General features: G+C 40.3%; 1 protein-coding gene across 4 annotated transcripts; it reads right to left on the bottom strand.

Moving 5' to 3' along the window:
• Window positions 1–350: 350 nt before the first annotated feature.
• On the bottom strand, window positions 351–16,427 carry nek1 (NIMA-related kinase 1). Of its 4 annotated transcripts, none has more exons than XM_042417375.1 (36): window positions 16,154–16,427; window positions 15,618–15,766; window positions 15,421–15,517; window positions 15,227–15,324; window positions 14,891–14,974; window positions 14,708–14,775; window positions 14,512–14,598; window positions 13,872–13,926; window positions 13,493–13,693; window positions 13,326–13,398; window positions 12,179–12,330; window positions 11,927–11,992; window positions 11,550–11,609; window positions 11,419–11,466; window positions 11,182–11,262; window positions 10,871–11,070; window positions 10,670–10,792; window positions 10,472–10,574; window positions 9,100–9,186; window positions 8,413–8,496; window positions 8,251–8,328; window positions 7,715–7,810; window positions 7,393–7,596; window positions 7,247–7,300; window positions 6,908–7,148; window positions 6,629–6,754; window positions 6,324–6,497; window positions 5,266–5,418; window positions 5,062–5,167; window positions 4,693–4,769; window positions 4,387–4,604; window positions 3,426–3,583; window positions 2,745–3,151; window positions 2,400–2,533; window positions 2,142–2,274; window positions 351–1,200 (listed from the first exon to the last, which is right to left on the bottom strand). In XM_042417375.1, exons 2-36 carry the CDS (start codon window positions 15,732–15,734, stop codon window positions 1,187–1,189), a joined length of 4,257 nt encoding a protein of 1,418 aa, XP_042273309.1. In that variant the 5' UTR covers window positions 15,735–15,766; window positions 16,154–16,427; the 3' UTR covers window positions 351–1,186. The 4 variants fall into 4 exon arrangements, with proteins under 4 accessions (XP_042273309.1, XP_042273311.1, XP_042273310.1 ...); XM_042417377.1 differs by having other exon boundaries at window positions 10,670–10,789; window positions 16,154–16,424; XM_042417376.1 differs by lacking the exon at window positions 16,154–16,427 and adding an exon at window positions 15,914–16,014.
• Window positions 16,428–18,043: the final 1,616 nt, after the last annotated feature.

The following is an 18,043-nucleotide window of genomic DNA, read 5'->3' as shown; positions in this document are numbered from 1 at the left end:
CTTCTCCTGCTGCACTAAATCAGACATGGTGTTAGAACACTGGAGGCTCTTGTTATATTATTCCACTGGGACTGTGACTACATATAAATCTTGCTAGCTGACAGAAGGGTGAGTGGTCTGTTGAAAGGCTGTGGATGAAAATAGTCTTGTGAACACACCAGTGGCAGCACAGTGTAGTGACCTGTGAAAAAAAAAAAGACTGATTTTCTTTTCAACCTTTTGAATCACATTTTATTCTAAGTTTTAAATAATAAACATGTTAATGTAAGACCTCTATTTGGAAGCGCTGATGTGTCCACAGTGAGTCAGTACATGGTAGTGAGGTTGAAAGAAATGGAAAACATACGTCCTCAGGTTCTTAAAAAAAGTGTTTATTCATATAAAGATTTACAATATTTATTTTATTATCAAATAAGACTTATTGTTAACATCTATACCATTGCTTACATCATCAGTACAACTCGCTGCACTGAACATCAATCTGACATGGCCCACTGCATCCTGCCCACCACTCTCATGCCACAGTCTTGCTACAGTATCTTGGCAACATAAAGCAGCCTCACAAACATCACTTTGGGTTAACTGAAACAGTAAGAAATGTGGAAAATGCTTTAGATAATATTTAACTTCCTGTTTGGTGAAAAGAGTTGTAAGAAAAAGGAGGTTCAACTGGTTATGAGTAACCATGGTACAATTGTTTTGATAGTGACCTGGTTTATGTCTTGAAGCTAGTTGAGTGTGTGACAGTTAGAAAGAGAGCACCTGAGAGGACCAGATCTTTGCCCACTACATTAAATGCCACTGTGGAGTCTAAGTGAACCACACCAGGGTTTATGCTATCAATCAGTGTGACAATACATGTGTTTTCGTTCAATTACAGACACTGACATTCATGAACATTTAACAGAACCTTGAAGTTAACTTTTTTTTAATACGAACATGTACGTGGTAATGCACTTTTGAATGAACACTGGTAAGAAAAATAGTGTCAGGTGCTGATAGTCAACGTATGAAAAGCAGCCTCGAGTGTACTAGTTATTCATCATGCAAGTGTGCCTGAAACACTGTTAGATGCATGGCTGTGACACTTCATGCATAGATCCTTCTGCCAATGATGTGCGTCATGGGAAGACATCAGATAGCTAGCAGATTGTCATAGCTGCCAGCAGCTCCATTTCACAAAACATTATTCATCATTATCTACAAGGAAGAGAGACAGAGAGAGAGAGAATCATGTTGAGACAGATAAATAATCACAGAGGCAGGGGTCACTGTTTAGACCATGTATCTTCATAAAAAGAGACACCAGGAATAAGCAAAACGTACGATGTTTAATCCCATTGTAGTTGAAGTTGACTGTCATACCAAATCTATACCTTAATTTGACCATTTCTAAACTAATTTTAACATAACCATTTCAACCTTATAGCTAATCTTAAGGTTTGGTAAAACAATGACAGCAGTTCTGTCCATAACACAGATGGGACTGGTACTTGTAACCCAACTTTTAACGGGGAACATTAGAACTGACCTAAAGGCCACAGCCAAGTCCTCTTAAACTTTGGTCTGTTTACATTGAAATTAGACCAGATTTCGTTTATGTGATGAATAATTTGTTTATGATAGTAGTCAGTAAAGTATACAAAGCTACTACAATAACTCCCCCCCCCACCTCTTTCTGTATCTGCTGTAGCCCCCGTCTGACAGAGCAAGACGGAGCAGACAGACACTGTTAAGGGTTTGTTTCACATCTATTTAGTTCTTTCACAACTTGGTAAAGCCATAGTGACGTGAGAAAGGAGGATAGGATGTCAGAGATTAGATTAAACACTCTGCTCTTGCACAGCTCTGTGCTGTGGGAAAACCATTGAGGACAATTCAACACTGTTGCTAACGGGGACAACTGAACGCAGTTGCTGACCACAACATTTAAAAAAGAGAAGCACATGTATTTCTGTGGTTTCCACAAGTGACCTAAAAACTCAGGAGGAACTAGTGTTGGGAAAACTAAGTTGAATAAAATAAAAAAAGGAGGGAAAATGGCTCTGATAGTGTGATGGATTAAATAGAAAAGCAGCTTTTCAGAGACACGATGGAAAAGGAGGTAAACGATAAATGATCAGCAAAGTATTGTCACCAACCTTCTTGGTATGCACCATCTGCCATCACTAGATGAAGGATGTTGGGATAAAGATGCTGGTGCTCAGTTCCCAAAATGTTTAAGACAAAACTGGAGCCCAGGTCAATATTCTCATCTTCATCTTCATGTATAGCCTGAATCACACACACAAAAAAACACAAGACATATGTTTGATTAGTCTTATGTCCAGACACTTAACTGTAAGGTTGCACAGACAATCTCAACATTCAGAGAGATTAAAAAAAAAAACATTTCACACCTTAATTTTATTGTAGGCTTCAATGAACTTCTCAAAGCCCATCTGCTGTTCCAGGTTGAAGCGAAGCTCTTCCAGACGACTGAAGATGCTGTCGTGATGCTCAGCCTCTCCCCCCTGGTCCTCTCCACTACCATCTATAGAGCAGCAGGGTTACACATCTCATATATTTGCTGTTATATTTTGCATTTGGGTCTTAGTTTGCAAAAATAATGAAACGCACAAATCACCTGAAATATTTTTTCAAAATATTTTTCTCAAGCTCAAGTTTTTGCAAGCTGTCTTTAAAACTTAATAATTCATATTAACCACATTATAATCATTTGATGAGACTTAAACTCCTCCTACCTGAATGCCACTCTTCATTGAGCTGGCTGTTATTACTGTGGTTCTCTTCTCCCACACCATTGGTAAGCAACTCCCCCGCTTCCTCATCACCAGGACTCCCATTAGAGCATTCCTCATCCTCCTCCTCCTCTTCCTCCTCCTCCTCCTCCTCCTCCTCACCCTCTTCCTCCTCCTCCTCCTCATCTTCATCATCATCATCGTCATCATCATCTACAGCCATCTGATTGTTGTCCTGCTCAATCTCAGCTGCTATCCTGTTGAAAAGCTCTTGATCTTCGCCCTCTGGAGGGTTCCCATTAAAGTCTCCAGCTCCATCCTCTGGAGGGCTCCTCATTAAGTCGCCCTCTTCTTGCAGCAATCTCTCCATGGAGGCCCTGATGTCCCGGAGGTCTTCATCCTCATATGCGCTAGGAAAGAGGGCATATTTTTAGAACACACAGTATGACAGCAACTGGCTGTATTGAAGGAGTTTCTTTGCAGAATAAAAGCCCATGTTGTGTCATCGACAGGTTGACAGAATGAGGGTAAAGCAAGATATCACTCTCCATTAAGAACTCTCTTAGGGCTGCACAAATATATGTTCATTATATTATTTATATTTTACCATGAATCCCTGCATTTAAAAACACAGTAAACATACAACAGCCTTTGAGATTTCATTTGTGAGTGTGTTTGTCTTACTCCTCAGCCTCCGACTGGTCGTCATCTTTAGCTGCCTCATCCAGGTCCTCGATTTCCAGGTTGTTGTCTGGGGCGACATTAGCCTCAGCAGTCCCTGCAGAGTCCTGCAGAGAGCTGAAGAGACGACTGAGGTCTGGAAGAGAGCATGTCCGCAGCATCTGACAGTACAAAAAAAACAGAGTAATATGAATATTAAGATGGTTATAGGACAGGAAGTCTTGATTGGAATCACTGTTGAAACAGAAAACATTTGAATTTTATGTTACATAGTTTTCTGAACATAACTGTTCAGAAAACTATTGTGACTTACAATAATTGAGGATAAACTCATATGGGTAATGTAGAGGTTAATTGAATCGCCTGTGGTATTATTTCTTATTACACATAAGAAATATGGGGAATCTCATTAATAACACCCACAAACAGCGGGGAACAACCAAAAGCACGCTCACAAAATCCACCACATTCACAGTCTATTTAGCTCTTTGTGAAAATATGAAAAATGTTGAGCTGGATTCTGAATTTTCAATGTCCTTGATGAAGGTTATGAAAGATATAGGTTGATGGATGCTCTTTCTGTCCTATCAGACCCACTGCAGGTTTAGACTGTGATTAATGGCTCTGGCTCCATTCCAGTCCCCTTCATTAATAAAGAAGACTGAAATCCTACCTAAAAATACCACACAAGCCTCTACATTACACCAGGCACAAGAACAAGTGTAAGCTTCCTCAACCCCTGCAACAATCGTTCCCCTGATCACTGTAACATCTAATAATGTCATGAATCCCACATGGTCATGTGATCCTTTAGGTAATTACAGTGAGTGTGTAAAAAAGACCTTTTATTATTCTATGTTACTTCCAGTAAAAAAAAAAAAAGAATATATATATATATATATATATATATATATATATATATATATATATATATATATATTATTCCTGTTCAGCCAGTAATCACCTTGGGATTGTTGGCGTCAAACATGCCTGTGGAGAGACCAATGAGGAGGGCGTTGTGGTGTTTGGAGCGCAGAGGTGAGACAGAGCGCGAGCGAGAGGCCAGAGAGGAGGATGATTCATCCATAGAGGACTGGGCTGAGAGGATCGCAAGGGCAGCAGTGCGTCGGTGGGCTGGGGAACACAACTTCATAAACAGGGACTCCTCGTACTGTGCTACACCTGGGAGAGGGAGGAAGAGCACATTTAACTTATATGATAATCATGCTGAAAAATAAAGTGGCTTTGAGTCACTAAATATTAATCTCACCAGATGGTTCTGTTGGTTTCTCTGCACTTTTCTCAACCTCCTTGGTGCCTGATGGTCTTGTAACGCCCTCTGGTGGCCTGTAAGTGAAGTAAACTTCAGCATTACAGAAATTGTTGACTCCAGAATAAAAAACTTAAAAAAAAATCAACATTTTATGCTTCTGTTGGAGCTGTGAAACAGTGGCCTTGTTAATTGAAATACACTGGGATTGTAAATACAGTGGGTAATCTATTTTTAAAAAAAAAAGAGTTCTACCTCTTATCAAGTAAATAATGAGAATTTTGAAAGAAACAGAATTAATAACACCTTTTGGTGTGAAAGGGAAAATGTCTTTTTTAACATAAATGGTTCATAAATATGAATAGTCACATTGGCTGTTGGGCTTCCGTCTCCCATGCCTGCTGCACAGCAGCTGGCAGATGTGAAGCCTGTTTAGGGCTCTCTTCCAAAACCACTGACTCCAAGTCTGATGGATCTGAAAGAATTCAGGCCAGATAGGTTGGACTGTGCTGCAAATATACTTTAGATGAGAAGCTATAATATTTGATCCATAAGGTTGAGTGACATACTAACCCTGAGTCTCAGTAAGGTTGGGTGAGGCCTCTGTTGTGGCTGCACTGTCCTTCTGAACCTCTGGGCTCTGAAACACAGCTGACAGACTGGCCTTAGAGGTCAGTTCTTCTTGAGGCTTCACCACCTCTGCCGCTGCCGTCTGGTTTGGCTTATCTGGAAAGTGAAGTAAATGAGTAAGTGAATATACTGCTAGTTCAATCATTCATGCATTCTTTAAAACAGCACACAAAGAGTACAAATTTAACCATTTAACAAATGGTTCATCTTATCTTCTTAATGACAAAAATGACTTTATACCAATATATATATGTACATACATACATACACACTCATTGGCCACCTTATTAGGAACACCTGTACAATCTAATGCAATCTAATACAACAGCGCTGCCATAAATTCTACTTTTATGAAGTTTATACATTTTCAGTTTTTGCTGACATTGTCAGAACGGTGATAATTATGTTTATTATTGAGGTCGTAGTGGGTGGCCATGGTGTACTGAAGTGCATTATAGTGCATTAAGTGTTCCTAATTTTTCTTGTGTATGTTAATGGAGTGGACAAAATATTAGGAACACCATTCAATATAACACACTCCAATACACCATGGCCACCCACTACGACCTGAATAATAAACAAAGTAGAATTATCACCTTTCTGACAATGTCAACAAAAACTGAAAATGTATAAACATGACACTGAAGAAACTGACAAACAATTTGACAGGTTCATCAAAACTTTATCAATGTGTGTATATTTCTCCATTTGTACTATGTTGTGTACATGACCCTTTTAGTTCTGTAAACCTTTGGCTGAGCACAACTGTGTTCTGTACTCTTCAATCCCAAACATTTCCCCTTCCTTTATGTGGTTGTCCAGAGTTTGCTTTGGGCAGACACACTGTCTTCCGCCAAATGCAGAAAGGAGTGACAAAAACAGTGGCAAAAAATCAAAGTCCAGGTTAAAAATAGTTGAATAATGCTTTGAGGTTAGAATTGTTTGTACTTTTGAGTACTGCTTGTACTTAGCCTTGGTTGGATAGTAAAAACATGACTAACCAGGGCTGGAAAACTCCTCACAGATGCTGACATTCTCCAGCTGCTGGGTGAGAGGCTGAACCTCTGCCTCCTGAAGTACTTTCAGCACCTGAGAGTCTGGACTCACTCCCCACACCTTCCTAGGAGCTTCTACCTGTAGCACGTCCATCTGTATAACTTCACCCACTGTTTGCTCTGAGTCATTACACATACATACACAGAGAATGAGAGAAAATGGGCCTTAAAACAATCCACACTGGGCACATAAAACTATAATTTTCAGGAAATTTGCATATGTGTTCTGTCTCAGGGGGAAGGTAACTCACCAATAGTCCTGATGCATGAGTCCTCTAGAGTTTGTTGGGCTACAGAGAGGACAAGAGGAACTCCTGCCTCCCACTTCTTCCTGTCTCCACCAGATGACGGCCTTTCTTCTGGAGACACTGAGATGGCTAGAGAGAGAATTTTAGAGAAAAAAGCTGAGCAAACAATAAAGACCACACTTTGGAGACAAGTGTAGCAGCTGATAAACTTAGTCAGTGTACAACACAAAAAAATAATCATATACTCTTGTAAATCTATCCTCGTATTGGACATTAACTCACTAGATGTAGTCACACAAGATTCCTCTAAGGTGTGCTGTGCCACAGGAAGTACAGGCAGTTCTGCTGCTTCCCACTTCTTGCGGTCTCCGTTTGAAGAGGGACGTTTCTCTGCGTCAGACTGGTTCTGCTGGGGAGCAGGACTTGGCTCTGCAGCGGGTGGAGATGATTCCTCCACCTCCTCCACTGGGCTCTGGGCTTTTAGGTTCTGGTTAAGTCTGCGCAGAATCTGCTTTTTCTCACACTGATACACGAAAAGCATCAAGTAGTGTTATCTTTCTAAATATTGAATCAGGGAAGATTCAGAATCCTTGCTTTATTAATGTCAACTCATAAACTCACCTGGATGCCGACAGCAGTCTCTGGCTCGGGCAGGTTTTCTTTTAGTGAAGTAATCTGCCAAATGCAAATTGCAAAATTGATATAGCCAAGGAATACATTCTCAAACAACACTGTGATGTATGCTGACTATATTCATGTATACTGACAGCTCCAACATTCTTCAGGGCAGCAGTCATGGATATAGCAGGGGTGGAGGGTTCGGATGCAGGCAGGGCTAGAGCTTTGGCAGCTGGGTCTGGCTGAGAGGGACTGGGTTGTGGAAGAGGACTGTCAGAGGTAGTTGATACTGCTACTGCTGCCGCTGCTATGTTTCCTGCTGCTATGCCAACCTTCACCCCACGAGCTGCAAGCTTTCACAATACACAATACTCAACATTAGACTATATTTAAACTAATGCACCAGTAAGGACAAGTAATAGTATTGACTACAGGGATTTTAGGGTGAAACACAGAATAAAAAAAGCTTACATGGTCCTCCCAAGCTCTCTTTTCTCTGTCATGTGCTTCTCTCCTCTTCTTCTCTAGCTGCTCTTTCAGTACAGCAGCACGGGCATTTGCTTGGGCCTGACAGGTGCACAAATACACACAAAACAAAGAAGAATGAATCTTTTGCTTAAAAAGGTGACCCTTTCTATAATGTAATCTAATTTCTGGCCATGTTTATTCCTGTTTCACTCACAATTCACACTTTGGCTGCAGTCAAAGCAGCTGTTTTGCTTTCTCTACACTAGTTGCCAGATAATTGCAGGATTGATTACAGGATTGCACGACTCATCTCAAGGACTCTAATCCTGATAAAACAACCAAGAATACAAGTCACAGGCTGAGACAGTCTGAAACAATACTGTTGGTCATTCCACTCTAGGTTTAGATTGACCAACATCATCTTTCTCCTTTGTTGGTTTTTTAATATCTATTCATTTTTATCATTGTGCCAGTGTATATAAATATAGCTTTCATTTACATTGAAAAGCGTCAAATGGTATACTTGCAGGCAGACTCACTTTTAAAGCCTCTATCTTCTTTCTCCTGAGCTCTGCCTCCTCACTGGACTCCTGGCTGTCAGAACCATCACTGTCATACTGAAACAGACACCAACAATAGCCAGGAGATGAAAACACTTTCATTCAGAGTGCTCTCAGGCTCTAAGTGTCTGAGGACAGTACCTTCTCTCCTCTGAGTCGGGCTTTGATCTGTTGACGCTCGTTGAAGTTCTGCAAGCGGATCTGCCTCAGTCTTGCCAAGTATTCCTGAGAACAAATACAGAAATGTTAAAAGACAGTATGCTGAACACGCCCACACAGACACGCACACAGAGCAGGATACAGCGTTGATATTTGCGGCTAAAATCATACAAAAATATTAGCATACAAAGATACCACTTAAAAAAGGCAACATTTCACTCAAGACCACATAATGTTAGCATCTACGTATACATGACCAAATCAGCCATTCAGCCAGAATAAAAATAACACATTTATAAAAAAAGAATATATTTATGTATTCCATTCAAAGCAAAAAAGCTTGATTACACAACTCAAAAATAGGATGGCATGGTTATTCAAAATGGGACAAAATACACCATAAATAATAATAATAATAATAAAAAAAAAACTATGGGATTTATTGTTGTGAATAACAACAGCCGTTACTGGAAAGGCAAATAAATGGTGGAACAGCTCACACTGGACAGTGGGACACCAAACACTGTGCAAAGAGTGGGTTGAGCTGCTGGGTTGAATTATGGGTGCGTCACAGGGAGTTTTGTGCACATATGAAGGAAGACGAGCCAAGCCAGACGTGCTATGGGTGAGGTGGAGTGTGAGGCTGGGCATTCAGGCTTGGGCTCCTACCTCCTCCTCTTTGTTGGCTTTGGGTCTCCTGCACCGAATCGAACCAGTCCGGCTTCCATAGATTGCTGTCAAGTTTTGGCGAGTACCCTGTTTACCGTTCAATTTAAGCACACTTTAGAAGGACGCAGCCCCTTACACCTAACTGCCACAACAGTCACGAGGTGGGGCCAGGAGATATTTAAAGCTTCACTGATCAATATTTTTATATTAACATTGAAAAAAATGTTTTTCATATTAACACTGAATCAAATGACTACATGTAAAGTAATAGTGGGCCACACAAGTGACAAACTCAGAGTTATCACCCAAGTCTGCAGTTCTATGGAGCTTTTTAGCCTAGTTCAGGATAGTTTTAGACACTGGTTGTATTTTGCCATTCTTATCAACACTGTTTCCAGCAGGCTGTTTTTTTGGATTTTGGATTCTTGTCTCTCCTCCATCTGTGTATGTGAATAGTGTGATGTGAGTTTCCTTGTGTGTATGTGTAGTCTGTCCTCTTCCCAGGTCTCCATGGTGATGGAGGTCACGTGGCTCATGTCATATCTGTTTTTGGTGGCCCCTAGAAGTTGCCTGACATCCTCCCAATCAGATTATTCATATGTTATCAATCCATCCATCTATAATTTTGTCATCCTGTTTGTCCATGCTATATTTGTCATTTTGCTTTCTAGGTCTATTCTGTACACACATCTGTTGCATGTCCCTCGTCTGTTGCTCTTCTTGAGTTTTTTTCTATTCTTTCCCCCAGTAAAGGTTTCTTTAGGGATTTTTTCCTTATTCAAATCAAGGGTCTAACAATAGAGGATGTTGTATTGCTTTACTGATTGTAAAACCCCATGAGGCAAATTTGTGATTTGTCATATTGGGCTACACAAATAAATTGGGATATAACATATAATTGACTTGACTTGCGTGATAACATGTTAGCTATGACAACATTGTATGATGATAATATGTCAAGACTGGTCTGTTAGCTTCTTTTGGAGTTCTGATGAACCCTAGTGCCCAGAATTTAGACTATTTTTACCACTTTTACCACTATGAGGGCAAAAAAATCTAAAACAAACTAACAGTACCAGTGCCTTGATATACTATGATCTTGTCTGGTTTAACTGCTTCTCAGTGGATTTGGCAGCACTAGTAAGCCTTTCACAATACACAGGACCATTAGATTCAGTATTAATATTAGAAATGTTGCTTAATAGAGCTTTAATAATTACAATATTTGAAAGAGATACATCAGTGTCACTTTTCAGCTCTGTTCATACAAAACCATACCCAGTCTGCAAGGTGTCATGATTGCTATGATGGAAAAAGGACCAGTATTTCTTAACAGGTTCAACTCAACTCCGGTGTAAGTCTCAATACGTACCAGCTGTCCCTCAGCACGGACTTTGTTGAGCATGGCTTCTCTCTTACGCTGTAAAAACTCCTCAACCTGATAGGCCCGTTCACCACCCATGTGACCACGCTGCCTGAAGACAGAATATGATAATGGACACTTAGAGCAGGATGTAGAGTTTCAATCCAGATCATCATTTACATATTAGACAGAAGCTGCCAGACTGACCTACTGATGTGGGCTTGTCTTGAAACGTGCTGCAGCCTCTGTAGTTCCCTCTTGATTACATCAGGGTTTAAGACTCGGGCAGGGCCGTTGGGTAGCACTGGGCCAGCAGCAGCCGGTACACTTCTTTCACGGAGGCAACGCCATTAAAACAATTATTCAATACACCTAAAATTGCCAAACAAAGGAGACATCCAAACTTACCGAATGGGACCGCCTGCTCCTGCTGAAAATCCCTCCCTGCTGACATCTTTGGACTGTGGTTTAGTCATTTGGTCAAGAACTGCATGGTAGTGCTCATATGGCCTTTTGCTTAGGACAGGGGATGGAGTAGGACCCTGAATGGAGCTTGGGGCAGGATAAGGGCCAACACCTGTAGCCCTCTTCCCACCACCTACAAAACCCTGAGTTTGGAGGACAAAAGTTTGTTGTGTCATAAAATGTAGCAATACTTCAAATGTAAAATTGCATGAGGAATGCTTTATATTATAAAAAAGGAAATAGGTGTCCAGTACCTTCCTCTCTGGGCTACTACCTCCACTAGAACTCAAGACATGCTTCCAGCCTTGCTCTCTGGCTTGGTTTATTCGATTAATCTGTAAGAAGAGGTTCATAGCTTACTCAAGTCTTAGATGATGACATGTAGTGAACTGACCCTGTCCAATGCTTTGCCCACTCACTACAGTAATGACTTGATATGTAAAATAAGAAAAATATCAAATATACTCACTACGCGCATATTTACCACCCACCTTTTCCTTTTCATATCTCTTCATTTGCTCTGCTTTCAACAGGAACATCTGAAGGAGACACAGATCAGAAAATGACTTCAACTGTAAAAAACTATCAGAAACCTTTCAGAGATATTTAACATTGTGCTCACCTGCTCTCTCTGTTTCCTTTCTTTCTCAATCAGCTCCATCTTCTTCTTTCTGACACCATCCTGCAGCATAAGGCAAAAGCATCTCAATCAAAAACAGACATCTTAATAAGACCCACTTTGAGGCAAGAGGCAGGAGGACTGCTCTGTCACTGGGCAGGTAGGCCACGAGGGAAAGGCTGGTTAAAAGAGAGAGCTAAATCAGGCAGAACAATCCAAATGGCCCGGGAGTGGAAGACGGGTGACGATAGGAATCAAAATGAGCAGGAGGAAAAGTAAAAATGCTGGTAGGAAGGGACCTTCATGTGTGAGTAAATGGGGAGAGAAAAAGGAGGGAGATCTAATAGTAAATACAAGTTATGTGGGGCTCTCAGCTGTACCTCTTGTTTTTTCCTCTCTTCCTCCACTTGACTCACTCTTCTCTGGGGGGCTGCTGGGAGAGGGGCCTGAGCAACATATAACACTGGGGTTCAGAGGTTGCCAACACATCATGATGTAAAAACACACACACAGATGGGAGAGGCCTCTGACATACCAGACTAGGAGCTCAACATCAAATAGAGCTGTTTGACACCCAGAGTGAAAAATATGTAGCTCAGAAATCATAGCATCAACATCAACAGCCTACTAACCAGTTTATGTTTAATTGCCGGTTTCCTCTCTGCAGGTTTTTTGGCTGTGTCTGACACCTTCCTCACAGTTAAAGGCACTCCGTATTTGGTGGCTGGTTTTGTTATCTTCTGGGCTGGGGCAAGTGGTATGGAACCAGGGGCAGGACGCTTGGCTAGTCACACAAGTAAAAAAGAAAAGGTTTTTTAATCAATTTTTGAACATCAGTTGGCAAACATTTTTTATATTATATCCAAAGAATGTGTTTGAGGTCTAATTTATTCATTTCTCTCTCATCATCCACCTCCTGATCTGACCACACAGATGAGGGATGTGTGGGTGGAGGCCAACAGTCCTCTACAGCTCCAAATCTCTCTACAGCTTTGTAAAGATCTTGTTTATTATGCCACAGCCACTTTAAAGCAATCCAATCAAATCTGAATGATTTCAACAAATCCCTTTTGTAACTGTACTCCGCCCATATATTCTGTTTCAATCAGAAATACATCACCTTATGAAAGCTATTATGAAAGTCATTTCACTGTGACTTTACAGCCTCCTATGTGTATGATTTTAAAAATTCCAATTTGGTGACTGCTGGTAGCATCTAAAAAGACACACCACACTTTGTTTTTAAAAACAAACAAAATCTATGTAATAGATATATATAAGAATATCTAAAATCAGGGGCAATTCTAGGATCAGAGCTTTAGGGGGGCTCAGCCCCTAATGAAAATGTGACATGCATACAGTGCCTTGAAAAAGTGTTTAACCACTGCTAAATCACTAATTTCACATAATAATAATGGTTCAGAATGAACAATCACAGATTTCAATATAATACACCTGGTTTAGAGAGGACCATCAGTCAGTTAATGAAACCTGAGGCAAAGACTCAATTATAATGACCAGAACTTTCCAAAGTAAGTAAAAGATCAAGTTACAGCAAAGCAGATACAAGGAGAAATGTACAAAACATTGTTTTACTAACTCACTCTCACAATTTTTAGAGGTTTTAGGGATGCTGAATTTAGGTGTGCTGGAGCACCCTTAAAATCGCCAATGTATAAAATATATAAAAAAGCAAGAATCACATTAGAAAAAACCAACACATATGGGGCTTTAAGTTTTGAAAGTCACCCTTACATATTTCAAATGCAGTTTGCTTACCTGGTGACCCCTGCACCACACCCACTTTAGGCTGCTTGTGAAGGAAAGCATGGCGGAATTCCTGAGCAATAATCTGGAAGGAGTAGAGAATAAATGTTTTATAACTGAACACAGTCTGGTTTATTTAAATTCAGACTGTAACAAAGACAACTAACTGTGCTCCCCACCTGTGGTGTGAGGAACCTCTGTATCCTACAGGAGAGGAAGGGTTTGTCCAGTATACTACTGACTGAGGGCCTCTCTCTGGGGTTGCGTTTAAACAGTTGTGCCAAGAGAGAACGTAGTTCTGCAGAGTAGTGTACAGACACTGGAGGGTAGGAGCCTCGTATGATCTTCAGAACTAGGTTCTTCATATTGCCAGCTTCAAACTGAGAGGAAACACATTTAGTACATGTTTACAACCACGACAGAAAAAAAATTAGGAAAGATGACCCATTCTTGTCTGTCAACCATTAGACATACAGTGAAGAGGTCTAAATCAGTATGTGAGAGGGCATTGCTATGCTTTACATGAATTAGTAAACAGCTCACACACAGAATACTTACTGCATGCTTAAGAGTGCACATTTCATACAGGACACAGCCTAAGGCCCAAATATCACTGCAGAGGGAGGGAAAGTAGGGAAAGTCAGAGGAGAGAGCATACAAATAGACAGGCTGGGATAAGTTCAGAGGGTAAGTTTACATTTATTCAATAAGGTATCAAGTCACTTGCAAGCTGGAGAAAAAAAAAAGGACTTCATTGCTGAGAAAACCATAAATTGGACATTGAGATTGGGAGGTTTAAGTTTATTGACAACGCTCCAATATATCTTAAAACACAACATATCAGACTTTATCAGTTATTGAATGATCAAGTCCTAGACTTATTTCCATTATCCCTGAGATTCTGCTAAATTTACTTCATTCAGTCTACTAAAGTGGATTATGTTACATGCATACTTAAAATAGTTTAAGAGGAAATCAATACTACAGTAACTCCCTGCTGTAGATATACACATCCAGGTTCGCTCAATAATGAGGAGACATGATACCTTGACATATCCCAGAAGCCACCACCTAATCCAGCTTGATTCACAGTCACTTCAGTGAGGAGAGAACTTGTCCGCTGGATTACTATTAAATGTTATTTTACACCACAAATGAGACAAACACATCGTGGTGTTCAAGAGCATCAAGTTAGTACCTTTTGTTGTTGTATGGTTTATTTTCGCAGATCTCTGGTGACAGGTAATATGGTGTTCCAATGCATGTTCTTGCCAGTTCTACAGTGCTGGAAATGAGAATAGAATGGAAAGCAGACTGTATTATGCTTTACCATTTCCATTTTAATCTTGGCTTTATAGAAATCTGCAGATCCATTCAGATGACATTTTACATACCTGTTTAATACCCTTGCAATCCCGAAATCACCAAGCTGCACAGTCCCATCTTTTGTCAAAAAGATGTTCTATGTAGACATCATGAAAAGACATGTAGTGTCATTATCATGAGGTAATACAATACAAATAAAAAAACGTCGTCATCATCGCTAAGGCAAGATCATGTGGTGCATGAGGCAATACCTGTGATTTGATGTCCCTGTGGAGAATTTTTCTGTCATGGACATGCTTTAGTGCCAGGCAAATTTGTACAAACCAATCCAGGATCTAGGAAAGGCAGAGGAACGTAAAGCCACACTTAAAAGTATCAACTTGCACTACATATTTGTAATTCTAATGACCAGGGAAATTATTTTAAAAAATTAAAAAGAGTTCAAACACATTTTAAAGAAGGGTACAGCGAAGTGGAATAGCAAGTGTTATATGAATAATTCTATCCACATGTTGTGAAGTTTCACCTTAAAGATTAACTGGCATATCCTAAACATTCATGATTGTCTTGAAGAGTTAGTAGCTTACTTGCTCTTCTGAAAAAAGTACTCCTTTCTGGGAGTTGATCTTCTTGAAAAGGTCTCCGCCCTCACAGTAGTCCATTACAATATATAGGCAGCCCCCCTCTAAGAAGATTTTTTATACAGCATAAGAAACATGCATTCAAACAAGTGTATGCATCAGGATATCATTGCAGTAGATGACCTGTGGATCATTTATACCTTCAAAAGACTCCTTGTACTGCACAACGTTTGGATGACTCATGTTAGCAAGAACGGCAACTTCTTTCCGAGATTCCTGCCTCTCTCTACTTGACATCTGTCAAAATGAGAGGGACAGATAATGTGAAAGAGCAAGGTAGTAAAGGGGAGCTCAAATTAATACTGAAATTGTGGAATATTATGCATGGGGTGCTTACTCCAGATATGCCAATCTCCTTAATGACATATTGATGTCCATCCTCTTTGGATTTTACAAGGATGGCCTTTCCAAATGAACCTTCCCCAATTTTCTTCACCCTTTCGTACTTGTCCATGTTAGTAGAATGACTGCCACCTCATGCTGGCTCTGCAGAGAGACGAAAGAGTATATTGTAAAGCTATGCTGAAACTGAGCAAGCTTTGATTACAATAATTTAAGAGATTGTCAAAACGTAATTTAATACACTGTTATTAACTTCAGTCATTTGGACTGCGTATCATCCTGTGATCATACAGTAATGTCAGCTCCATCAAGGGTTGCTGTCAGACAGTAAAATGAGCTGCTCCTAGACGGGCTGAGATGCTGAGACACAACAAGCGGTAGCAAGATTGCTAACGTCACCGTTACATTTAAGCTAGATTGGCACGGGAAACCAAGAACGTCATACACACATTTTTTACCCATTAAATATGTAATTAACGTTGCTCCCAGCATTTAAATGCAGTCATGTAAGTTAGCTGATACTTGGCTTACCATTAGCTAGTCTTTTGCGGTGCTGTCTGGTCTCACAGAAATTCTATTACCTGCTGCTGCCCTTGCGCCCTCTATCTAACTACAGCTACAATTTTTTGCATTTTCATTGGCCACCGTCATATGTGACGACCGTGGATTGGTTTATACAGCTGTCCGTCATCTTTCGTGATGAATGGCGGCCTTAGTCTCCACCCCCAGAGGGACTGTTGCTGTAGACATTTTCCATAGCAACCACAAGCCGTTTGGTATTCTTTCGCCTATAAACTTAGAAATTTACTTAACTTGTACGACGGAGTATAAGTTCCACACTGAGAGGAATAAAATCGGAGATCTCTAGAATAAAGTCATAGTATTTCGAGCAAAAGGATAAATAGAATGGAGTAAACTGTAATAAATAATAAAATTGTAATGGCCTATTTAGCCTATTTAAAGTGTATGTGCAACAGCAGGTCTGAGCTTAACTCCACACACTGCACTGCATGGCGGGGAGGGGCTGAAGAGAGGAGAGGAGAGGAAAGGAGAGGAGGAGAGGAGATGAGAGGAAAGGAGAGAAAAGGAGGAGAGGAAAGAAGATGAGAGGAGAGGAGGGGGTGAGACAGGTCCGCCGAAATTGGCATACATATGGAGCTGCTCCTTAGACAGGTTCACATGACAGACAATACAGTTTCGGCGGAGCTTCGGTAACAGCAGACAACCACAAGAACAGACAACCGGAGACTTAAAGAGCTGCAGGGCAAGATGCTCGGAGGATTTCTGTTGTGTTTTGTTCCTAGTGGACAGTTGAAGACGGAGACATTCCCTCCAGCAAGCTTGCACCGCTGTTAGCCCCTAAAGCTAAAACTGTATCTCTCAATCGGCATATATTTGAAAATGAGCGTGGGGCTGGGGAGGTGGCCGTTATCATTCTACCATGTATATAAATTTCATGAAATAAAGAACTCCCTAACGATCGACTCTACGTCAGCATTGGCCCCGCCTTTTCAGCGCTGATTTTAGACAGCAGATGACAGGTTGAGTCATTTTCAATCCATGAAATGCTAACTTTAATTTTTTATAAATTTGGTGTCAATGTCAATATTAATACCAGAATTGATGTGTTTCATCACAGTACAGTCATATAATGTAGTTTACAGCTAAAAAAACACACACTTTAGTGTGCAGGACCTCTCTAAGGGGGAAATATCAGAGGAGCATTTTGCTGTCTGCATTAAAATGAAGAATATAGAGCATATTGTGAAGTTATACTTTAGTATAGGTTTCACATATAACAAAATACTTAATCTTTTAAAAGATTTACAATCACCACATGCATCCAATAAAAGATTAATCAAATCAAATTTATTTGTATAAGACATTTCATACAAAGTAATCTCATGCACTTTACACACAACACATATGAACAAAAATGAAAAAGAAAATAAATCATTTATACATCTTTAAATACATACAGTATAATTCGTAAAATAATGAATCCCCTGCCCACCCACCTACACAGACACACCTAGACATATGTCTGTGCAACACACCCAATCACATACACCCAAAAAGAGAAAGAGAGAGACAGACAGATGTAGGCACTAGCTAGCCATAGGCCTGAGAGAACAGCTAGGTCTTTAGCTTGCTTTTAAAAGACAACACAGCTGTGGTACATCTTATATCATCAGGCAGTTTGTTTCAGAGATTGGGCCCATAATGACTGAATGCACCTTCACCAGATTTACTTCTGGTCATGGGTAGTTAGGAGACCAGTGTCTGATGATGTGAGGGTTCTGGAGGGGTTGTAAGCAGTGAGCAGGTCAGAGATGTATTCAGGAGTTAGACCATTAAGTGATATTTAAATAGCAGTTTTTTGAAATTCAATTCTGTATTTTATCAGAAGCCAGTGAAGTG

Source organism: Thunnus maccoyii, chromosome 7 (assembly GCF_910596095.1).
Source record: "Thunnus maccoyii chromosome 7, fThuMac1.1, whole genome shotgun sequence".
Classification (NCBI taxonomy): Eukaryota; Metazoa; Chordata; class Actinopteri; order Scombriformes; family Scombridae; genus Thunnus; species Thunnus maccoyii.
Note: the sequence above shows the minus strand (reverse complement) of the source record. Positions and strands in the feature narration are given on the sequence as shown.

Bases quoted from the DNA above. Each gene is read 5' to 3' on its own strand.
- nek1 (XM_042417375.1), bottom strand. From the start codon at position 15,734: ATGGACAAGTACGAAAGGGTGAAGAAAATTGGGGAAGGTTCATTTGGA. The intron at 14,599-14,707 runs GTATGTAAAATG...TCTCATTTCCAG, and splicing joins ATTGCAAGGGTATTAAACAG to CACTGTAGAACTGGCAAGAA. The intron at 10,793-10,870 runs GTAAGTTTGGAT...CCTCCGTGAAAG, and splicing joins GGAGCAGGCGGTCCCATTCG to AAGTGTACCGGCTGCTGCTG.